Below are 25,676 nucleotides of genomic sequence, written 5' to 3' on the forward strand. Positions count from 1 at the left end.
GCAACGTCAGTGTGAGTGTCGCCCTATCGCTTTTCCAACTGAACAGGGTGCTTCCCACCAGCGTGTTCGCCTTCTCTAGTGATCTTTCAAGCAATTTCGTTTGTTCCGCCCTAGGAGCGCGGAAATTTGCACTCTCGAAGGCAACGAGGAGGTACGCAAAGCAATCTCGTGCAGCTCGTTTTACTTATATTGAATATTACAGATAAATAAATTAACAGGATTCTGTCACCTACAATTCTCGTCTGAAAAGTTTTGTGGAGTGACGAATGAGTATAAAAACATTGTCTCCACAAAGAAGTAGGGTAGCGTGGAGTAAAATGCGAAAAATGTTTTAAAATAGTAAATAATAATTTTTATTTCGCTTTTTATCAATGGAGAAACTTTTATTTGAGTTCAAGGTATGTTCAATTAAATATTACTTTGTTACAATCGTTCAAAACATTTTTTAAATGTACAAAAATGCTCCAGATGTCTCATTTTACCCCAACATTCGGGGCAAAATAACACATTGTGAAAAATTTTTTTCCTTCGGTTTTTGAAGTGGAAATCTTGAAATTCACTCTGTGAGCCCTTAAGCAGTCTTAAGGAGCCCAGTCCATGGACTCTACGCACGCGTTGAATCTAGACAGAACGTGGTGGTGTGTTGCTCCGAAACTCGATCCTGGCAGATCAAACACCAGTCTTTCTTTGTGCGAATGTTGTCTTTTGTCGAACGCTTACATATCATTGAATTATACAACAATTGAAGGCTCGATATGTTTTGACATATCTTCTTCTCCTCATTTTTCCCATTTAGGTGCAGAACTGCTCAGTTGTTTTATGGCTTTTAACTTGGTCCACCGTGCTTTGTGAGGCAATGAGTTTAAAACTGTACTAGATTCATATTTTCAAGTGTTTGTTTTTTTCAATTAGGGTATTAGAGAAACATCGTTAATATTCAATTCCAAGACGTGTTTTTGAACGAATTGATTTGAAAATTTCATCCTTTTTTTGTTTCTCTAGAGAACATCCTTGAGAACACGGAAAAACCTCGGTGCAGCGCGAATGCAGGGAGTCATGTCCTGAACAGCAATCAGTGTTTTGTCGTGTTGTTTTCTACCCGGGAAGCTCTATATGATATGCTCTTGTATGTTCAAAGTCTTCTAAGCAAAGAAATATAATATTGTCACGCACCAAGAGCCGTAGAGACAAGACAGGAACAGCGGGGCAGAAAGACACGAGCGTGTATCTTCAAACGAGGCGCTAACCACACTACTTCTTTGTTCTCTTTGCCCTTTTTGGCTCGCTATGGCTTGCCGGCTCACAACTCAAGGTGGGATTATTCCTCCTCTCATTAGAGCATCGACCCGATGCTCATACACAAGGGAACAGCAGGGCTGATAAGGAAAAAAAAGAGAGAGAAATGGTACCTATAGTGCACAGGGCATATATGCAGGTGCAAAAAAAATGTCTGAGGTTGGTCATAAAAGAAAAAAATCATTAACAGAGTTCGCAGTTCGTTCGAGACCCAACGGAAAATGTAAAAAAAAACGAAAATGTTTGCTGCCCGGGCACAATAAGGCGAGTATCACTGCGTAATATAAGGTTTTAGGCGGACGACATGCACAATCTTTGCTCGTGGTGAGTGGCGCTGGGTCGTTTCCGAGCCTCCGTCTGGAATAACTTCGTAGTTGACCTCGTTCAAACCGCCGTAATACTTTGTAGGGTCCGAAGTACTTGCTCAGGAGTTTTTCGCTCAGACCTCGCCGTCTAACAGGAGTCCAAACTGACACTTGGTCGCCAGCTGGATAGGAGACTTGTCGATGGTGGATATTGTACCTTCGGGCGTCTTCACATTGCTGCGATCTTATGTGCACGCAAGCTAATTGACGTGCTTCCTCTGCACGCTGAATGTAATCATCGACATAAGGAGTTAGTAGCTCGTGCTGGTCGATGTCACAAGGAATCATAGCGTCTAGCATGGTTTGCACGTCTCGACCGTAAACGAGGCGGAAGGGTGCCAACCTTGTCGTTTCCTGTGTTGCGGTGTTGTACACAAATGTTACGTATGGCAGGATTTCGTCCCACGCTTTATGCTGCACATCCACGTACATAGAAATCATGTCCGCCAGCGTTTTGTTCAGCCTTTCTGTTAAGCCGTTACTCTCGGGGTGGTATGCGGTTGTCTTGCGGTGGTTCGTGTAACTGAGCTTGAAGATGTCGTCCAACAGTTTTGCCGTAAACACTGTCCCTCGGTCAGTAATGATGAATGACGGGGCACCGTGACGAAGCGCAATGTGGTGCATGAAAAACTGGGCGACTTCAGAAGCTGCACCGCGTGGCAATGGCTCCGTTTCAACGTACCGCGTTAAGTAATCAGTTGCGACGATCATCCACTTGTTTCCGGGGTGAGAAAAAGGAAACGGTCCAAGGAGGTCCATCCCAACTTGGTGAAATGGCGTACGCGGTCAATCAATGGGTTGTAAGAGGCCTGCAGGCTTTACTGAGGGTGACTTGCGACGCTGACATTCGTGGCATCCTTTCAGGTAGCGTTTGACACAAGCTGCGAGTTTTGGCCAGAAATATAGGTGTCGAACCCGGTCGAGCGTCCGTGAGTATCCCAGATGGCCGGATGTCGGCTCATCGTGGCAGGCTAATAGGACGTCATCACGATGGTCTTGAGGGACGACTAGAAGACAATATCTGCTGCCAACACCGGTGTTTTTCTTGTATAATATGCCGTGTCGTAAGCAAAATGACGGCAACGTACGGGAAAGTGGACGAGGAACAGACGCGGTGCTGCCTTCTAAATGATTGCTGATGGGCCTTAACTCAGGTTCCGCTCGTTGCTTACTGAGGAGGTCCGCTCCACTGAGAGTCCCCAGGAAGGCGCTGTCGTCTTCTACAGCTGTATGGTCGGATTGCAGAGGTGCTCGTAATAGCGCGTCGGCGTCTTCATGCTTTTTACCCGACTTGTATACGATGGTGGCATCGAACTTCTGAAGTCACAGACTCCACCGTGGTAATCGCCCAGAGGCGTCTCGGAGGTTAGCCAACCAACATAAAGCGTGGTGATCAGTCACAACTTTGAATGGGCGTCCATAGAGATAAGTCCTGAACTATATAATCGCCCATATTACCGCGAGACATTCCTTCTCTGACGTTGAATAGTTGGTTTTGGCACGTGATAGAGTGCGGCTCGCGTAGGCAATCACACGTTCGATCCCTTCTTGTGTTCGCACCAGGATAGCTCAGAGACCAATGTTGCTTGCGTCAGTGCGCACCTCTGTGTCAGCGTCCTCATCGAAATGACCGAGTACAGGAGGGGAAGACAACCGATGTTGCAGTTCCGCAAAGGCAGTCGCTTGTTCGTCAGTCCACTGAAATGGCGTGTCGTCACGCGTAAGTCTGGTGAGATGCTCCCCAACCTTATAGAAGTTTTAAATAAAGCGGCGATAGTATGCGCACAGCCCTAGAAATCACCGAAGACTTTTTGTCTGTTGGAGCTGGAAAAGTGGACACAGCGGCAGTCTTCTCGGGATCGGGTCGAACGCCTGCAGCACTCACAACGTGACCCAAGAACTTCATTTCATTGTAGCCGAAATGGCACTTCTCAGGCTTGAGGGTAAGGTTAGCGGATCGTATAACTTCAAAAACACTCTGAAGGCGACTAAAGTGCTCGTCAAACGTTTTTTAAAAGACAACAACATCAACTAGACAGACGAGGCAACTTTTTCACTTGAGGTCAGCGAGAACGGTATCCATCATTCGTTGAAATGTGGCCGGAGCGGAACAGAGGCCGAATGGGAGCAGTCGGAATTCAAACAGGCCGTCAGGAGTTACAAAAGCCGTTTTTTCGCGGTCATGTTCATCGACTTCAATTTGACAATAACCACTTTTGAGGTCGATTGAGGAAAAGTACTTTGCTCGCCTCAGCCTGTCAAGAGAATCGTCCACTCGAGGCAACGGGTACAAATCTTTCTTTGTGACGTTAATCAACTTCCTATAATCGACACGAAAGCGAAGTATACCATCCTTCTTCTTTACAAGGACCACTGGCGATGACCAAGGGCTGCTTGATGGCTGTATTACACTGTCTTGAAGCATTTCCGTCACTTGCTTTTGAATCGCGCGTTGTTCAGTTGGTGGAACGCGGTAAGGCTGTTGATGTATAGGCTGCGCGTCGCCGTAGGTGATAATACGGTGTTTGGTAATCGGTGTTTGACGGATTCTCGATGAACGTGTAAAAAAGGCGGGGAATTGTATCAACAGGTCGTCAAGCCTTCGTTTGTTTTCGTCGGAAAGCGTTGGATTTATGTCGACGCCCCGGAGAGGTGCTTCGGCATTATCGGTTGCCTCGGAAGCAAAACACTCAGTTACATTGGTTACTGGGTAGGCATAGGTGATGACGGTACCATGGAAAAGGTGTCGGCGCTCGTAGCTGAAGTTCGTAACAAGTATCTCGCAGTGGCCAGCCTGTAGGTCTACTAGGCTTCGTGCTACGCAGACACCTTGGGAAAAGAGTAGGGATCGATTGCCCTCCACCACCATTTCACCGTGTGCTGATATGTTACACGCCACTTGAACCCCCTAACACTTGAGCGCGGTGGTATCGTCACAGCATCGTCAAATACCCGCAGACATACTCGATTGTGGCTTGGATTATGCTCTGGTGTGGCGCTTTTTGTTGAGAACGTGACGAGGAATTGTCGAATGTCGTTGATAGCACCGTGCTCTCTCAGGAAGTCCATGCCAATGATCAGGTCTCGAGAACACTGAAGGAGAACACTCAAGCTGACAAGGAAGGTAGAACCACGAATCTGTATTCGTGCTGTGCAAACGCCGAGTGGCATGACGATGTGCCCGCCAGCAGTGCGACTTGGCCTGAGGTTCCAAGGCATCGTCACTTTCTTTAGGAGAGCAGCCTGTTTTTCACTTATTATAGAAAAATCCGTACCCCTGTCAACTAAAGCACCAACTTTGCGACCGTCAAGGAGCACTGGAATGTCTAACGAAATCTTTGCGGAACCAGCTGGTGTCGTCGTCGTCGGGGAATCGTAAGTTTGCCGAAGCGTCGGTAGGAGGCCTTGCGCTTGTCCAGTATGAGCGGCCTCGCCCCCGAAGATCGCTGTAGTTAGTTTCCCGGCGTGGACTGGGTGACCAACCCTGCACCACGCTCGAATAGGTGCGGTGATTAGGAGAAAATCGCCGTGGTGACGGGGAGCATGACTGGTGCAAGGATCACGAAGTTCTGCGCTGTTGAGCCACATACTCTTCAATTTCAGTGGGCCGCTGTCCGAACCTGGATGGTGGTGAGTTCGTCGAAAATCCGCGTAGTCTAAGTTGTCGGTAAGGACACTGTCGGTACAGGTGCCCAGCTTCACCACAGTGGAAGCCGAGAGGACGTCGATCTGGCGCACGCCAGACGTCTGATTTCCGCGAGATCAGGCGAGGTGCGCTGTAATATGGCGCTGCTTGGACCACCTGCAGCATAGCTGGGGCTACGGTGGGATGTGGAATTGCAGGCGTAACATGTTGCCGAAAAGCTTGAGCATACGACATGCGGGGGAAGTCACCGGGTGGTTGATAATCCCGCATGCAAGGCGGTTCTCTTAAGGCATGCTGGACTTCATCTCGGACAACGCTGGACAACGAGAAGGTAGTGGGTTGCGAGGGCACTGACAGCTTCTGGAGTTCTGACTGAACGTATGACTGAACGTATGAGCTCTCGGAAGAAATCCATTTGGCCACCAAAAGCTCCTAAGTAGTCCGTAGTTGAAGCGTTGACATGCCATTCGTATGACAGGGCCCGGTGCCTAAGAGTGCTTTCGATGGTGACGGCTTCCGTGAGAAATTCTGACAAAGTCTTGGGTGGACTGCGTACAAGCCCACCGAAAAGCTGCTCTTTCACCCCGCGCATGAGGTACCGTACCTTCTTTTCTTCTGGCATGCCGGGGTCAGCTCGGTGGAAAAGGCGCGTCATTACTTCGACATACATCGCAACCCCTTCGTTCGGCAGTTGTATGTGGGACTGCAGATCGCGCTCAGCTTTCTCCCGACGGCATATGTCCCAAGAAGTCGGCGTTTGAAGTCTTCCTATGATGTAAGAATACCTGTCCAGTTTTTATACCAGACACGTGCGCCGTCTGAAAGACTGAAATAGACGTGCCGCAGTTTGTCTGCGTCGTCCCACTGGTTGTGCACGGCAACGAACTCGTAATGAACAAGCCAATCTTACACATCCTCAAGTGCAGTGCCATGAAAGGAATTAGGCGTTCGCGGTGTGAGTAAGGTGCGATGAAGCGGCGTTGCGCCGTTCGTACTGGTTGGGTTGGTGTCGGTAGGGCTAGTAGGAGCTGCCATGTTGTTTGCGAGCAGTCCAAACTCAGGGAATTGTCCTCGGATTCTTATGCTGGCGCAGTGCACAGGAGTGACCACCGGTAAGACGCTTGTGTTACTGCTATGTGGAGGGGTATGGTGCATAAATTACCCAGCACATCCACCAGTTTGTCAGCCCCAAGAGCCGTAGAGACAAGACAGGAAAAGCGGGCCAGAAAGACACGAGCGTGTATCTTCAAACGAGGCGCTAACCACACTTATTCTTTGTTCCCTTTGCCCTTTTTGGCTCGCTAGGTCTTGCCTGCTCACAACTTTAAGTGGCAATATATAATGAGTGTAAGTTAATAGTTAAATTAGAAAGCCAATTTCAACGGCAATTGAATGCCTTATTTGTCGCATTTTGCTTTTATCACATGCCAGAATTAAAAAAATCCTCTTTGTCTCCATGCACCAATCAACTTAACTTTTGGTGTTATGTAGTTCTTAGTGTAAAGTAAGAAAAAAAAATATTTACGTTGCTATACTGACTCAGGAGTAGCTTCATGCGCGGCTCCGAAATTTGGCCAAGCAGAATTTCACCCCATTCTGACGGGTCCCCAACACGTTGACACCAGCCGCTTAAGCTTTGCCGCAGAAACGCTGTGAGCAAACATCAACTTTTGCACATGAAAAAGTAGACATTGACCGACACTTATTGCTAGAAAAGAGAAACAAAGAAAAGTAGTTGTATTAACTACAGAGGCCGGCAAAGTGAAAATGTCGCGTTTTGCCCCGTGTCTCATTTTACCCCAACCTGCCTAAAATCGTTTAAGGGAGCGCTTTATTCGAAATGAACTCGAGCCAGCACACGTTGATGATGATATCTACAGATGAGGAAGTTATACAAATGATGATGATACGTCCAATTGACAAAAAAAAAGTCAGTGACTCCGGTCACAATAATAACATTTCTCGCCAGAACTGTTTCCTTGGGTGCCTGCTTCATGACGGCAACGCGGCCATGAGAGGAACGCTACAAGGGCGGTGAAGCCGAATGCTAGGCACTGTAGCCGCGTGATGAAAGAAAATATTTTTTCGTGCGTGTGTGCACCGTCTGTGCGATGGTATACGAAGTCTTGCTGCGATCAGTGAAAGAAAAACACTACGTGTGCAAGAATTGGTGCCTGAAACCACGCTCTAGTTGTTCTAAGCTATGTGTATTTGCATTTAGATATGTGCTCTTGTTTCGGTTCTGATTTATTTGCGTAATATGGAAGCATAGGGCACCAGCCAATTTTGACGGAGTGTTAGCGCGTTTGCCGAACTCTGTGACATGTCGCGGTCTGCTATTCGAGTTAGCAGCTCGGTGTGTGCATCTTGTAGGCTGTATTAATGTGTTACACAAGAGAATGCATTCTCATATTACACACAAAAAAATTCGGCAGATCCCACGTACCTGGGAATTGATATTATGCGAAGCATGAGGAGGTAAAGTGACGATGTTGCAACTTTTTGATTGTGTGACACGTCATGAAATCACGCTAAATATATGTGCAAATGTTGCACGCACAAACATATGTTGAAGAGTTGCAGATGTCTATATAACCAGTTGTTTGGACTTGCGCAACGATGCCAACTGGAACATGCGTATTAGCAACCCCAGGAGGTGATATGAAGCGCTGATGTTCGCGAGGAGGCTGGCCCTGGACACTACTACATAAAACAACTTCAGCACATGGCAAGTAACCAGAATTGACCTAAACCCAACGCGACGGCTCTATCAAAGGAGTACATATGTAATGTTTATAAAATTGGGTAGGCAGACGTTTCATGAATGTTAGCGTCTATTTGAAAAGTAGTTCCGAGACCTGACGTAGCTTTGTGGTAAAATGCTTCATTTCCACGCACAATGCCTGGGTTCGATTCCAGCTAGGACCCTGACATTTACTCTTTTTATTTGTCGGGTCGACGCTACCGATGTCGGGTATTTCTTAACGCTTGCTCGTTAAAATTGTCCATGTGCGTTCTCGTTGTTCTTTGGTAGATACTATGTGTCAATCACTGGTGGCACATACCCGCATACGAGCGGCACATAGCCCCCCTTGGGTATGTGCCACTGTCTGGCGGGAAGTGCTTGATGACGTACGCGACGGGATTGTGACATTCTTCATGTCTTGACCAGCGCGTCATATTCGTCAAACCATCTTAGCCTCCCACGCTAATTTTGGTTCACGCCAAGTTAAGGAGGTGACCACGAGAGCACCCAAACGTAAGTGGCTAGATAGATAGATAGATAGATAGATAGATAGATAGATAGATAGATAGATAGATAGATAGATAGATAGATAGATAGATAGATAGATACGCTCAAAGTCACTGAAGTTTGCTAAGAAATGCTTCGCATTCAAAAGAAGCACTGATGGCCGTCTGTACTGTTTATGATAGTACATCACCAATTCATCGGTGATTATGGAGGCGCATCGCAGCTCATAACTGAGCCCCGGCGCTCGCTGGTGTAGCCGAGTGAGTATACGCCTCTGCAAGAACGAACGTTGTGAGCGAGCCCGTGCGTTGCCGTGAATGTCGCCAATACGCGAACTTGGAAACAAACACTGATTTCAAAAAGGACCCAGTTCAACTCGTGACTGTCATGATACAAGTGTGTCTGTCAAGCATTTCATGCAATGAACGCTCAGAAGCAGCTTCTTTGCCTGAAGTATTATCTTTGCGATGGCTGTGCATCAACTTAGCCTATGGCACAAGCCTGGCGCTTCCCAGACGCTAGAAACGTGTCTGCCTGGCGGCGTCCTACACGTTGACGCCACAGCGAATTCTCACGGGCGCCATGATTACCATTGCTATACACCGGACGCCACCAGAATAAAGTGCATGAAAGATGTCTGTGACGCAGGGAATCGAGAATTATTTTGTTATCTGCGCAATAAAAATGTAGGTCATTAGGCCTTTCATGGTATAATTGTGACATAGTCTTCGTTACCAAGCACTTTTTTCATGTTACAATAATGAGATCGATCAAGGTCATTTCAGCGTAGTTTCTGGAGCTGATCAAACCTAACCTTGCTGCAGCAAATGAGCTGGGAGTAATGTCACCACTCGGTGAGTGTTTTCCAGTCCGTGCGTTACACCTTACTTGAGCACTGCACCCCATTTTGCCGACCACCCTGCACGTGACGCCTCGTTTTATCGTAACCAATGGAAAGCTGTGCTCGCTCAGAGCCGAATTTGACCGCTTCGTTCTTATTAGTTCGTCCACAAGGAGGCCTTGCTAGAGCGAGGAGAGATCGCGAGTTCCGCCAAACTCAGGCGGAAAAAAAAATTTTTTTTCTAGATGGGGCTGAGCTGAAGTCGCTGTAACTTACGACATAAAGTGCAAAACAAAGAGAAAGTTCATAGGCGCTGCCTACATGATTCCTCATAATTCTTATTCAAATTACAAAGACTTCAAGCACGGTGTACCAGAGTTGGAAATAAATCCAACTTAGCTTTGAGTAGGTAATGCTTCATATGATTGTGAAATGGTAATTAAATTAATAAAGCATGCAAGACGCTGATAATCAGAGTTCCCAGTGACTTCATGGTGATCGCGAGGTGCTCCAGCCATGAGCTTTCACTGACTAAACTGAGAAGTCTGGTCATAAACATTAAAAGTCGTCATAAACCTACTTAATATTGTAATATAGACAAGGGACCTCTGGCCTACTGCCATTCGTTGTGATATGCATTGCACTGGACCGACCTTGCACTAGCACACCGGTTAGGTCCGTACACGTATCAGTGCATTGAGGTCTCTTAGGTGTATTGTGACCGGATCACTCACTCACTCACTCACTCACTCGCTCACTGACTCCTCACTAACACACTCGCTCACTCTCTCAGATGTCTTCATGTAGATTAGAAAGAGACGCTATCAGTCCCCATGACAGTACCGTACACGATCGTGCGAGTGATACGTTGGCCTCAGCCTTTTCGAAATGAGCACAGATGCAGCCAAACGTAAGTACATTGGCGTTTTTGATCATCGCTCCTATTGAAATGCTGTTACAATGGTCGACAATTGACGTTGTGACCTTGTTTTCTGCAGTGTTATACCATAGCCGTTTGACCACTACGACTGACTATACATGGTTCCCGTATCTAAAACATGTAGGAAAATTGGACAGACGCACGAACAGTCGTCCCAAGAAATATGACGCCTTAACATATGCTTCAACAAATTAAAATAGTGCTGGCAATACTGAAAATTAGTGTTTTTGTGCTGTAACAAAGACCTAGGGGATGTATTCACAAAAGCTTCTTACGCTAGAAATGATGAGAAGAAGTTTCATTCAGTCCTAACATTAAACATATTATGAGGAAGAGCTTTATTCGAGGCGAGCTCGAGCTGGCACACACTGATGATTATATCTTCAGATGAGGAAATTATACAAATGATGATTACACGCTCAATTGATGAAGAAGAGTCGGTGACTGCGCTCACACTAATTCCCCGTCACGCTGGAAGCGGCCTCCTGGCCGCGTGAGAGACAATATTAGGAATTGCATCCGGTGTATAGTTTCAGCCGAGAAACGTGCACAATTTCTGTCCCACGGCAACGGTGGTCGGAGGGAGCGTTAAGTGGTGAGATACGGTAATTGACGGGAGACGTTTGTTCAATCACCGTATAAGGCCCTATAAAACGACTGAGAAATTTTTCACATAAGCCGGGCACACGCACGGGAGTCCACAGAAGAACTTCGTCTCCTGGGGAAAAGGTGACAGCACGGTGTGTTGAGTCGTAGCGAGACTTGCGAGCTTCCTGAGAGATGCCGGTGTTGATTCGGGCCAGATGACGGCAGTGCTCGAGGCGAGACAAAAATTGTGTGGATAAAGGTCACTGAGCAGAACACGTGGAGCTCCATGGCGTAAAACTATGTTAAGCAGAAAAAAATCTGCTACTTCAGTGGCTGTACCAGCGTGCAGTGAGGCAGTTTCCGTGTAGCGAGTGAGGTGGTCAACAGCCGTTACAATCCAACGATTTCCATTGGAGGTGACGGGAAGGGGGCCGTACAAGTCTATATCAACGACTTAGAATGGCAAAGCTGGACAAGGAAGAGGTTGGAGAAAGCCAGAAGGAGCAGTAGTGGGTCGTTTCCGCCGTTGACATAAGGCACACGAAGAAACATATTTGGCAGTCGCGGATGAGAGGCCAGGCCAGGTGAACCGACTGCGTATTTTGTCGTACGTTTTGTGATAGCCGAGATGCCCAGCAGCAGGATCATCGTGGAATGTCTCAAGAACCTGACGTTGTAGACAACGTGGTATAACGGGGGCCCATTTGTTTCTTTCAACGTGGTAAATGTAGCGATGTAAAACACCATCGTGAAGCTTGAATTGTTTCAGTTGTCGGCGAAGTCGGGCGTTCGGAGGAGTGGATGTACCTTCAAAGCATGCTATCATGGAGCGGGAATAAGGGTCAATGCGTTGATGCGACACAAGGGTAGAAGGGCGGCTGCATCTTAGCCAACTGAGACCTGCAATTGGTAATGCTGCGGTGGAAATTGGGGACGGTGGGCTATTACGGTTGGGTAGAGGGCTGCGAGAGAGAGCATCAGCATCTTGGTGCTTCTTACCAGACCTGTACACGACATCAAAGTTTTGCTCTTGTAAACGAAGCACCCAGTGGCCAAGATCACCCGATAAGTTCTTTAGCGACGAAAGCCAGCACAATGCATAGTGGTCGGTGACGACTGGGTAGTGTCGGCCGTGGAGGTATGGACGAAATTTTTGTACCGCCCATACAACAGCAAGGCACACTTGTTCGGTTATTGTATAATTTTTCTCGGCAGCAGTCAAAGCACGACTGGTTTAAGCAATGACACGTTCGCGTCCAGTGTTGTCACGCTGCAATAGAACGGCACCACCGAGACCATGACCACTGGCGTCAGTGTGAAGAATTGTGGGTGCACCTGGATCAAAATGACATATACCGGGTCGGATGTCAGGGCTTGCTTCAACGCCAGGAAAGCCTTTTCACAGTCTTCAGACCAGACAAATGCCGTGTTACTTGCGAGCAGTTGATGGAGCGGAGAGGCAAGCCTTGCGAAATTGCGTATAAAGCGCCGAAAGTAGTATGCCAAGCCGAGAAAACTGCGCAGGTCTTTTTGACGCAACGGACGGGGAAACTCGAGGACGGCGGCAAGCTTTTCAGGATCCGGTCGAATACCGTCTTTGCTGACCAAGAGCCCTAGAACCTTGATCGTCTTGCTTGCGAAGGTGCATTTTTTCGTATTCAGCTGTAAACCAGCTTTTTCAAGGCAACCTAGGACTTCTTCGATACGTTGTAGATGTTGCGGAAAGGTAGACGAAACCACTATGATGTCGTCTAGGTAGCATAAGCAGGTTTTCCACTTCAGGCCATGCAGCACGCTGTCGATCATACGTTCGAAGGTAGCAGGCGCGTTACAAAGTCCGAAAGGCATTACGTTAAATTCATGTAGCCCATCTGGGGTGGTAAAAGCCGTCTTCTCTTCGTCAGATTCGGACACTGGTATTTGCCAGTAGCCCGATCGCAGGTCAAGGCTCGAAAAATACTCTGCGCCATGCAACGAATCTTGTGCGTCATCAATTCGTGGGAGAGGGTAAACATCTTTGCGTGTTATTTTGTTCAGTGCCCGGTAATCAACGCAAAAACGTACCGTTCCGTCTTTCTTTTGCACCAACACAACTGGCGAAGACCACTGACTCGAGGAAGGACGTATGATATTTCGTCGAAGCATGTCTGATACGTTTTTCTCGATTGTCTTCCTTTCTGCGAGAGACACGTGGTATGGGCGCCGGTAAATTATTCGGGAGCCGTCAGTCTGAATTCGGTGAGTCGCAGAAGTTGTCATACCAAGGACAGCGGAATGAACGTCAAACAAAGGGCGATGTCTGTTCAATAAATTCAACAATTCTCGACTCTGGGCTGCTGTCAAATCAGGGCTTATCGTCACTGATAGAGGAGTGGGAGAGTTGAGTGGCGGCATGCTTGGCTCTGGTAGGTCTTCTTGACTTAGAAGGGCGACAATTGCAACGGGATGCGGGTCAATAGCGCACGTGACTGTTGATACACAGGGCAACAATAAGGGTTCGGGGGTCTGATTTTACGCACTAATAAAAGCAGACCCTTCAGAAAAACGAACAAGGCCTAGAATGATCAGAATGCCTCGATGTACCGTGTGGCCATAAGGTAGTAGAAGCACGTCGCCATCCACAATGTTGCTGCAATCAATGCTAATTACTTCTTCTCGGGATGGCCGAAGAACATAATCTGAAGTTGTGATGAGACGAATGCGCTGTTCGGGTTCCGATACAGAAGAGTCGGTGGGATTGAGGTGGATGAGGCGCTGACCACAAGATATAGAAGCGCGTGCAGACGACAGAAAATCCCACCCCAAAATGAGTTCGTGGGTGCACTCACGGAGAACTGCAACAGCAATGTGATGACGAATACCATCTATGAAAACGCGAACTGTACACTGGGTGAGTGGACGACAAATGGCGTTCGTCGCAGCACGGAGAGACGGGCCCGAGTAAGGTGTTGTTACTTTGCGGAGACAGGAGCAAAGTTCAGAGCAAATAATCGAAATAGCAGCGCCAGTATCCACCAGAGCTTCGACGCGTATACCTTCGACTAACACTGTTAACAAGTTCGATCGTCTGTCTGGAGGAATTGCTGGCTGTCCAGTGGATGCAGTTTCCCCTCCTAAAACTGCATTGGGGAGTTTTCTGAGTGGGCATTCAGAACATTCGAGGTGGGTCGCAAAAGCGACACGGAACGGTGACTGGGAGATGGTGAGCGGCGGCGAGACTGACGGGAGTTCACAGGCAGACCACTACTGTAAGGTGGAGAGGGCGAACGCTGAAAAGAAGACCGGTAAGGCGTGTGCTGGTAGTTCGTGATAGGACTGATGCGTCCACGTTCCTCTGGAGCGTAGCCACGTTGCTCGTCCTGTTGACGCCTTCGGCAAAAGCGAGATATATGACCCCTATAGCCGCAATAATAACAGATTGGGCGTTGAGGACGCGGCATGGCGTAATACGGCTGTGGGCGCATCGGTGGCGACACTGACGCCACAGGTACATGGCCACCTGGTTTAGCTGCTGGGATAGTGGTGGGTGCTGAAAGTGCCGCGACTTCTGCGAACGTTGGTACCTGACAAGGTCTGGATTCGGCGGAACAAGGTGAATGTGATGCAGATGCAATTTTTAGCCTAATGATGCCCCGCAAGTTGGTTGGAGTTGAAGCTAAAGTAGACGGTGGGGCGCAGGAAGAGCAGCGCCCATGAAGCTCCTCACGAACGATGTCGCGGACCAAGGCACGGATGTCAAGGGCCGCAGAAAGACGAATGTCCGAGGCATCATGGCAAAGATGAAGAGACTGAAGTTCTTCTAGTCTCTGGCAAATGGTGACGACATCTTGAGTCGTGGTAGGGTTTTGCGACGCAAGGGCGTTGAATGCGTTGGTATTTATGCCTTTGATAATATGGCGAATTTGTTCGCTTTGAGGCATAGCTGAATTCACACGCTTGCACAAGACGAGAACATCCTCAATATACGAGGTGTATGATTCACCCGCTAGCTGAATGCGTTCAGCAAGCTTCTTTGTTGCTGCTTCGGAGCGAACACTGAGGGAACCGGAAATCTGACGGAACTGCCATGTGAATGTGTCCTAGTTGGGAAGATCTTGAAGGTGGTTCCAAAACCAGGTTTTGGCAACACCATTTATGTATAAAGGGACCGTACACAACTTGTGTAGAGTAAGTAGGTCCCTGTTCAACTCGCTGACGAGGCCGTAGGTGTGTAGCCATTCTTCAACGTTATCCCCTTTGAGACCCGAGAATACTGGCGGATCACGCTGGTGGCTGTGGATGGCCAGTGTCGACGGCGGAAGCTGCACTGGGCTGGTGGTGTTGGATGGACCAGGATTGTTTTGCACTGCCATGGCAGGTGGTAGTAGACGACGACCCGAGTGGAGCTCCAGTAGTAACGTGCAAGAGGACTTGGGGATCGAGAAGCACCTCCACCACTTATGAGGAAGAGCTTTATGCGAGGCGAGCTCGAGCTGGCACACACTGATGATGATATCTCCATATGAGGAAATTATACAAATGATGATGACACGACCAATTGATGAAGAAGAGTCGGTGACTGCGCTCACAATATCATTAGTGAAGTCGACTGGCAATTGGAAATGAATGATTGATTGATACGTGGGGTTTAACGTCCCAAAACCACTATGATTTTGAGAGATGCCGTAGTGGAGGGCTCCGAAAATTTTGACCACTTGGGGTTCTTTAACGTGCACACAAATCTGAGAAGACGGGCCTACAAAATTTCCGCCTTCATCGAAAATGAAGCCGCGGCAGCCGGGATTCGATCCCGCAACCTGCGGGTCAGCAGCCGAGTACGTTAGCTACTAGACCACCGCGGTGGGGCCCTTGAAAATGAAAAGTTACGTACGATAAGTTTAGTGAATTCGAACCCTTTATTATTCTTTTCTTAGACCCAGAAGGCTCAGGTATTTACGAGTCGCCCTAGTCATGCTTTATGTAATAAATATGTGTGGTAACCAAGCCACAGTCCCTTTACTCGAAAACAGTAATACCGCTTACATCGGTAATTATAAGGCGCCAGGAATTTTTAAGAATTTAGGTAGTAACATGGCTGCATAAAGTGTGAAATGATTTCTGTTTATCTAAATGGCTTGCTTTGAGTCTGATGCACGTGATACCTATATCTTTTCTGTGTCCAAACACATTTTGCTGGTGGTGGCGATGAACCGTCGTTCACTGCTATTTCGTGGTATCGTACACATTGCTGCCATCCTGAAATATGACGATATTAAAGCTGACAAAAAAGAGAGAGAATTCCACTTGGCCTGCAGTACAACTCATAATCTCAACCCTCAAACACATAGAAACAATTATTAGTGCACAACGTGCTAACATATACTGCATAATGCATTGCAGAAACATAGGAATCATTTGTGTGTGCCTCTCCGCACTGAAACTTCCCACAGTAATCTATAAGTGATAGCAGCGACAGAATAAACAGCAAGCAAAAAAAATAGGCAAAGTTAGAAACACTCAATTCACAATCGCAATGATATATTAAACGGGCGATGACATGATCACCCAACAATTTGTGGTTTTCAGCGAAAACTAGAAGTAGAGTGTTTATCTTTCTTATACAAATAAAAAAAAACCAACTGTAAAAGAATATTTTAGTGCCAAGCGGAAGAAAGCTAAAATATCTCAATTTCATGTGTAGCTGTCAATGAAACAATATTGATAGCCAGAATGCACACGCTTGCACAGCTATTCGCGGCAAGATCGGGCTATAGGTGGCAGCACCGTAATCGCAGTAGTGTGGATGGTGTGTAAATGAGGTCGGCAGCGTGTATACAAATACAAACAGTGGCGCTTAGTTGGGTGCGGTCTGAACCAATTGTCGGCAAATAAAATAAGTTGACTGCAGTTTACAGGCAATATCCACGCTCTGCTTTGCTGAATCGGTGTACGAAGCCCCTGCAACGTTACAATTACTGAAGAGTGAGGCACATTATACATTTGAAAGGGATGTTCACCCTGGGTGACTGTATGCGCGCTTTTTGCACTACATCACGCTTCTGATGTGTTGTTTGTATGTGTTTAGCTTCTGTTCTACCTGCTACGTACTGCCGTAGCGTGACTGAATTACTTAATTTCTTCTTGCTAATATGTGTACAAAAAAAGAAAAAGAAAGATCGTAGAAAGGCCGCATACACGTGCGATGAGTTCAGTACCAGCGTTCGCGCGAATACGCATATGCATTTTTTTTTTTCATTCTGTTCACAATCAAATGAGGGACATTCGACATGTCTGGTAAGGAAAGCTTAGTGGCTCACAGCGCTTTGCGCTAAACTGCGTGTACCACGTACGCACATGTTCTTGCACCCATAGAATTATAAAAATCTTTTAAAAGTTCAGCAGAAACCTTTCATCAATCAATTCCGCGCATGACAGTGATAAAACAAAGGCATGTTTACTTTATCGAACGAGCAGGTTTTTTTTTTGCTTTTTCAAACTAAAAAGGACAGCTGCCTACCGTCTATCAATAACAATGCCACATAAACGCTTAAGTTTATGTTAACAAGATGAAATTTTTTGCGAAATCGTACAATATCGGACGTAAGGCACGCCATCTTAATTTATTATGAACGTATGTGCTCTTAAAAGCGTTCTTAAATCTAAGCACACGGTAGCGGACGGCAACTCCATTTTATGTACAGGTAAAGTACCGAAGTGTCACTCTTTATTTGATAGTAATCTTTCTACATAATAGTAACACGGCCAAATAAACACAAGTAGAGTTCATCGTAATATCAATAAACTACAGTGCCATAGTTGTACACATAACAAGAACGCGCCAGTGCGTCGTCTAAAGCCTCAGTTTTTAAAAGGACACTAAAGGCAACTATCAATTGATTGATATGTGGGGTTTAACGTCCCAAAACCACTATATGATTATGAGAGACGCCGTAGTGGAGGACTCCGGAAATTTAGACCACCTGGGGTTCTTTAACGTGCACCCAAATCTGAGCACACGGGCCTACAACATCTCCGCCTCCTAAAGGCAACTATCAAGTCGATGTTTATTGTTCTAATAGCGGTCGAGAAACCTCGTAGTGTTACTTTTATGCCAAGGACGGGGCTACTTTGAAATAAAATCATGTTTTGGTGGTTCGCATCAGGTCAGCGCACTTCAAGCTACCCACCTCCAGAAGCGGACTGACCGGACCAACTCACGTCACTGTTGCCGTGCAAAACGTTTCTCAGCTTTACTGGGCTAGTGGCAGCAGACCGAAAGCAGCTGGAGCTATAGCAGCAACAACGGCTATTTATCGATTCTCCGCCAATGTACTTGAGATTGCGAACTATTTTTTTGTTCCAACTGCGCCCGGCTAGATGACACCACCTGCCCAGTGTAACCACGCAAAAATTGAATTTTCGAACATTGCCCATAGTCGTGTCCAGCGGTTCTTTTTACGCTGAGTCAACCAAAAACGAAGAAGCAGCATTTTATTGGGTCTCTTGATGCATGGAAGGCGCTTTATTTTGTGCGGTTGATCGATTACTAGTGAATAATTGTAGGTGGTCCGTCTGATGTCATAGGGATCATATTGAAAATGTCCTACTGTGGCGCTTGTGTTCTTGTGAATTTACCCTAATTTCTCGGTATGTAGGGCACTCTTATGGACAATATTGTCACTTTAGATGTTGTCATACATTGAGCTTTCACTCTGACGTAAATTGTTATTTGAATTTAGTATCCCTCTAACAATCGAGTCTCTAAAACGCTGCATTCACACACCATTCAATCGCTTTTTGTTTGAGACGATGGCAAGTGCATTTCACGATGCGCTGGAAGCAGAAAGTGGCACCCACACGGATATTATTCGGGTGAATGGAGCGTACGAAGATAACACACAGCACTCTGGAAGTTGTGCTTGCTGATCATATTATTACAACGCATTAACAGCCAAGCAAGAATACTTTCATATTTCATCAGTCATACCTATAAGCAGTTAAACTCACACTGACATGACCGAACAAACGACCCTTTGAGAACGTGCATGACGTACTTGCACATGCAAACACGGCGTAATTAGCAGACGACGCACGGAGCAATCCACACTGGCGCGCTTCAGCCAGTGGCCGCCAGGCGGTGACTCCGCTTGATCTCGCGGCCATTAGCTGTTGCTTATGTCCCGGCTCACGAGTACGCCATTCTGCCTGACCCTCAGGCCACTGCAACATTCATCAAAATGTTCAATTATAAATTAAATGTTCAACCAAATGCGCTAAAATTTCGCCAGCTTGTGAATACGCGAGGATTAACCGACACAACGCAGATTATGATAGAAAATGAGGCGTCAGGGATGTGACCCCTTTAAGGTTGTTTAAAATCCCTAACTATTGAGCTACTGTCATGTCATTGCTATGCAATAACTGGACACTGTGGTGCTCTTATATGCGAACACACACACACACACACACACACACACACACACACACACACACACACACACACACACACACACACACACACACATACACACACGCGCGCGTGCGCGCTCACATCAGGCTTAGACTAAAGGATAAACCTCCTCCCCAGCAAACGTTACTTCATTTAAGTGCTTTTGGACAGAGCTTACTTCGAGGGACCAAAATAGGGCAGAAGCTCATGTCATCCTGGAATAAAGGCGCCTCTTTAAAGCATCTTTAGGACGATAAAAATGCTTATTCTCTCTGGGCAAAAGATGGCGCATTACACTGAGACGAAAGATAAAGCACAGGCGGGTCTCTTATCTACTTGAGTGTTCATTTCTCTTCCTAGTCCTTGCGGATCGTGATAAGGGTGTAATAAATGAGAGTTGCAGCGTCATCTATCTGGGGCCGGGTGCCTTTAGAAACGTTACCCGTCACTGGCAAAATGTGACGACGAACGACGTCTTCTCTTGTTGTACTAGCTGCAGCTTTGTTCATTTGGTTTGATTTTAACAATCTGTCAAACGTACGTACTCAATGGTCACTGAAAGCGATGATCATTAAAGGTTCAAAGGCAATCGAGAAGCAGTGCTGCAAACGGGTGCATTTGAATGACGTTGAAGTATTGATATTCGTTTCGAAGGAAAGAGATGGTGCATGGTAGATATAAGAAAAAAGATAATTTGATAAAAGCAATACCTCATGAAGCAAAAAAAGAAACACTGTTGCTACACTGTCAAAGTAGGAGCGAAAATAAATGAGCAACTCAACTGACAGTCTAATTAATGACTTCGTTGGCATAAATAAGTGATTTTCTTACGCATAGAGAGGGGTAATATAGCAGCACATTGGGGGCTAATAACGCGCTTTACGACATGCAATTGTCCAAGAAAGAAGCATACTTTGGTAATTAGACATGCTTAAACATGTTGCTCTGTCATATCACAAAGAAATGATGAGCACCTCAAAACTAAAAAAAATGTTATCTTTCAGGATTGGCAGGGTCAGTGAAATACACAGTACAGCACAGGTAGCGATTTCGAAAACAGTTCAGTTGTTTGACTAATGCTGGTGGCCTACAAGAGCTATCATAACTCTAGAAACTACAACATCAAGGCTTACCCCCGTATTCTATAACATCCCTTCACTCAACGCTTTACCTTTACTTGAGAGAGCCGATAGGAGCGCCGTCTTTAGGCACGACAAGTCACTGCATATCAGTGATAATCTGCTGCGATTATTGAGTAGCGCCGCATCATTTTCAGCCGAGCGGTGGTGCAGTGCTCAACTCTGTCGAGTGAAGGGTAGAAGTCAAGTCGAAGAGCGTTTGTGAATATGGGGGTTAGTTTATCGGGTTTAATGTCCGAAAGACACTCAGGTTATGAAAGACGCCGTACTCGAGGGCTAACCCCCGTATTCACAAACACTCCTCGACTCGACTTTCACCCTTCACTTAACATAGCTAAGCACTGCGCCACCACTCGGCCGAAAATGACGCTGCGCTACTCAAGAATAGCAGCAGACTGTCGCTGATATGCATTGACTTGCCGTACCTAGAGATGGCACTGCCGTCGGCTTTCTCAAGTGAAGGCGAAGCGTTGAGCGAAGGGAGGTTCTAGAATACGGGGGCATGAAAAGGAAAGAAGACAACTACCCGTTTTTAGCACAAAGCCACAAGAAAATCTATACGGATCTCTCAGACAAAAGCCTCTTACAGTGCCGAAAAGTTTGTCCTGGTCCGGGGTTCAAATCCGGGACCAACGCCTATCCGGGGCGGTTGCTCTACCAATTGAGCTAACCAGGAAGATAGCTGTTCACAGTGCGAGGGCAAATTCTTCGACAACTCGAAGCACATGGACACAAGTATTGCAAATGAGTTCAACGGAAACAGAACACACGCTGTGGGAAGCCATGCCGTTTGTGTTGCGGCACTGTAACTTTGCCAGACTGTTGAAGTAAGTCTCTGCTGATAAAAGCGGGATTAATTTTCATGACTACGTTTTTCGTGAGATGATTTTTTTCCTCCCTATTTTTCATTATGTTACGGCAGGCCACTGTTGTGACTCACTAGAGATGGAACTACGTGCACATGTCACCTAAGGTCCCCCGATAAAACAAGTGTCCATGGTAGCGTCACTCATTGTTCCCGATGCCGTCCTGCTCACTCTCTCGTTTACGCCTCTTTTTCTCTGCCACCCACGTCTGCAATGTTCCTTGCAGGTCACATTGCGAATGGCTGTATCATTATTAATTATTATGCAAAAAGATCAAAACAAGTACACATGCGTATATGGGGCAGGCCAGATTCCCGCCGTGACCAAAGACAAAATTGTAGACAAGACAAGCTGAAAGGAGGAGCTTTCCAGTTGGCGCCAAGTCGGCCAAGATTATATCGCGGTGCATGTTCAATGCATTCTCTCAGTTTTTCAACAATGGCGGGTCACAGTAAAATAACAGTAAATGGTTTTGCTTCCGTCAACATACATTGTGCTTTCTAAAATAATGCACTCCGTGAAGTTAGCTGTGAAAAATTTCACAGTAGCGCTGTCATGCAACGCCGTCGACGTACGTCGACGCGTTGCACGCCACACGCCGACGAATCACGCCGACCCCGACGCTCTACACGCCGACGAATCACGTGGAGTTGCTCTAACTCCATGTACATTTCCGAGGGCCTTCAAAAGCACGCAAGTGTGCAGATCGTGCACTGCGCTTCTCAATGCCGGAGGATAAGCGTTTTGCACATGCGTCGTAAATGTTGGTAGCGAATGCGGACAAATCTACCCTCCGGATGGTTTTCCGTGGTTGACCGCTAGCGAAGCCTGTGATGTAGAAATAACTGGGAATGGTGCTCCCTACCATGCGTCTCGATGTCTAAAAACCACTTTACGCTTGAAGCGAAGCAACGGGACACAAATGTCGAGTTCAAGCAGCTGCTGTATGTGTACCCTCGCAGAAATGTGGGACTTCCATAATTAAGTAGAGAAAGTTCATGAGCCTACACAAACTAAGCCGGTTTGGCACCGCGGCGTTCACTTTTAAGCTTCCCAGATAGGGTAGTGGGCGTTGAAGTCCCCTGTAGATATTCATGGACCCGGGCCGCCCGCAAGTACGTCATCCATTTTTTTAGGAGCGAAGCTTCTTCTTGCGTCACCCGATCGTCCACTTATCGTTTGTAACCACCACTCGTTCAGTCGCCCATGCGGCCATAGAAGGCCCTCCTTGTACTATAGAACAAATGCGTATACGCTGAGAAATGCAAAATCGTCCCACACTAGAGGGCATTTTGTATAAAAAGATAATAATGAAAGGTGAGTTTTATGAAAACAGGATTTACGTCACACGTACGGAAGGAGAAAAAGAAACGATCGCGTCACTGCGATCCCGTGTTCTTCGGTAGCGCCGTGCGCCAGGGGATGCTTGCTTTATAGTACAATAAAAGCACCGTTTTGGCGCGCGCGCGTTCAGAGGGTCGGCGGATGGACAAGACTGCCAAGCGGCGTGCGCGCAGGAAAAGAGGTGCTCGCGCTCGAAACAGCCATCCCTGTGTGGGGGTGCAGGAAGCCGAAGGGCTCTGCGGAGCTGCACGGCGGTGCCGCGAAGACCATGCAGTACGACAGCTGGAGGCCGAAGCGAGGCAGCAGTGGCGTACGGACCCAGCTTCGCCCCAATCATCATTCACCCGGTAAACAGGCTCCCATTTTTTCGACGAAAACGAGCTGAAGGGATTAGGTAGACACACACTATTGTGAAAGTGGACATTTTTCGCTTGACTAATAAACAAACACACTGGTTTCAATCATGACGTGACGCTGGTTGAACAATGGACGGAAGCTCCCGACGAATATACAGAAGGACCTTGTTGCTTTCGTTGCAGGTTTGGGACGGGATTGATACGTATTGAATTAGTCTGATTGGGTTTGTTGAGTTTTTTTCACAAATTTCAATGATTGTGTAACGGTTTGAAAACACGTAGTGACAAAAATCAGAAATCTGTGATCTATGTCATCTTGCGTACCACTGAATAACTGATGCTTCCCTGACCTCTTTGCGAAACGATTCTTGATCTTCTGTCATGGCTCTACGCGAGAGAAGTGAGGACTAGACTCAACACGTCCCGAACCTGTAATCTGCTTCGAGCAGTTGGAGTTCCCAGTCTTCTCAGCAGGTCTGCCATGGCAGCGACGAGGGATCGCAGCACCGGGATGATCTGTCGATCTATCCTTGACACATGCTCAGCTGAAGTAGGTTTAGAGGAAGCTGTGGGGCGGGGAGACCTGAGAGGGGGCTCTTTTGCAGGCTTCTTGCGCGGAAGTGTAGCCCAATAATTCGCAGCAGTGGGCTTGTCCACTTCATTTCGCTTAATGCTTACTGTTTTACTCATGTTGGAAAAGATGGGTTACGCGCGACACTCTGCGTTGCACGCTTTCCATGTAGGCTGCGTCGACACCATACCCTTTCAGCAGTCTCTCCGTGGGATGAATTGCATGTGACCATATGCTTCATGTTGACAACTTTCTTCTTAATCCGCGGCCAATAATTGGAGGCAGCATCATTTGAATCGCCACACTTTCTTCACTTCAGCCTTGCAGCCCGATATGCGTCTGCGGTGTGTAGCTCAGTGTATTGTGGCCATACTCTGGTATTTGTGCATACACCATTGACGTGTCCAATTTTTATGCAGGTGTGGTACTGAAGAGGTTTAAGAACAACAGGCCGAAGAGGATGTCGCAAATTTCTCTTCTTGACATGTGACAGAATATAATTTCATTTGAACATTTTTTTTACACAGCGGGTGTTTCCGAGGTGATTTACATTCGTAAAGAGAACTTCCTCGTTCACTGGGCTTACAAAAAATGGGAGATTTGAGTTTACTAGGGCCAAACCAATGTTGTAGATTACTCCCACCATGCAGGTACCATACACAGGAATCATTGGTCAGACTTTGATGTCTGGTAACTCCGATATTCTGCGTAGCTTGTCTAAGGCGCCGGCGGTCATCGTGTCTGCAGTAAGAATATTTTTACGCGTCTTCATGCCGATATGCTTAATTTAGTTAGGCGCAACCCCCTGGAAGTACATAGAGAGAGCTTGCCTGTTTACTCCTCGAAGGCTGTTGGAGGACTCCTCGGACATGAACGAGAAGGTGTGCGGCCAGTGTTCTTATTTTGACTTCACAGTTAACGTCCCCGCTGGGGCTTGACATTCCTTCATTTGACCTTCCTGCTTTTCATGGTCTCGAAGCTGTCATCCAATGTGTCGTCGCCAGTGGCCGAGTACAGTTCCGTGTCCTCGCTGGTGCCCGAACAGTTGCTTTGTTTCTGTGATGAGCTTGCGAAAGTTGATCTCTGGTTGGTCAACGCTGCAGAAGTATTCGCTTCCACAGCCATTAGGCAGTAGTCATCACTTGTTCTGGACAAGGCACCCTGATTTAACGAGCAGCTTGCCATGACAGACCTCTGGCTGGGCGGACTGGTGGAAGACTGCGCCCGTCACCCTTGCGCAGGGAGCAGCGTCTTCCGGAAGCCACGAAAAACTAGATAAAATTGCGAGGAACAGAAAGAAAAGCGTTATATGAACAGAGACTTCGTCGTCGTCGTCAAGGAAAAATGATGATGATTATATGTGGGGATTAACGTCCCAAAACCACTATATATTTATGAGAGACGCCGTAGTGGAGGGCTTCGGAAATTTTGACCAACAGGGTTTTTTAACACACACAAAAATCTGAGCACATGGGCCTACAAACTTTTTGCCTCCATCAAAAAATGTAGCCGCTGGAGCCGGGATTAGATCTTACGATCAGCGGAGTCACTGAGAAAAAAAGTGGGGCACATCAGTGCACGTGATGTTGCAGCTATACAGGGCGCTTTTCCTGGGGTACCTGCGGTAGAGCTTGCCAGATTTGAACAACGCCTCCAAAAGTAGTACATGAACATTAAAAAACACCGAGGGCTAGGCACTCAGAGTTTGTGTTCAACCACCACGCTACACATCCACAGCGGAGACCATCGCAATCACCAAAGATCATCCAGCCACAATGCACATTACTCTGGAGGTGCTTCGAGTGCATATTAAGCACCCTGATCGCGCCCCTGCCCCCAATCTCACTTCGTTTCCAGAAGACCGACAGAGTGCTTCTTTCTGCAAGAGCATATTGAGTTACCGTGAGTGCCTTCCAGCAGTACACATGCCTACTGACTGTATACTGATACCTCTTTGTGTTTAGACCGCTCAAACATGTGACTGACAGTGCCAGGATTTCGCAAGAAAGCGGATCTCTCGGTTGAAGCAGTGACTCTTCCTAT

General features: G+C 47.0%; 1 protein-coding gene across 1 annotated transcript in view; it reads right to left on the reverse strand.

Moving 5' to 3' along the window:
- LOC142775123 (uncharacterized) overlaps positions 1–25,676 on the reverse strand; it is a 789,190-nt gene that overhangs the window by 695,137 nt on the left and 68,377 nt on the right. The window contains exon 3 of the mRNA XM_075876470.1: positions 18,963–19,128. Coding sequence (XP_075732585.1) covers positions 18,963–19,128 — 166 coding nt within the window. The remainder of the gene's footprint in view (positions 1–18,962; positions 19,129–25,676) is intronic.

The sequence above is a fragment of the Rhipicephalus microplus genome, chromosome X (genome assembly GCF_043290135.1).
Source record: "Rhipicephalus microplus isolate Deutch F79 chromosome X, USDA_Rmic, whole genome shotgun sequence".
Classification (NCBI taxonomy): domain Eukaryota; kingdom Metazoa; phylum Arthropoda; class Arachnida; order Ixodida; family Ixodidae; genus Rhipicephalus; species Rhipicephalus microplus.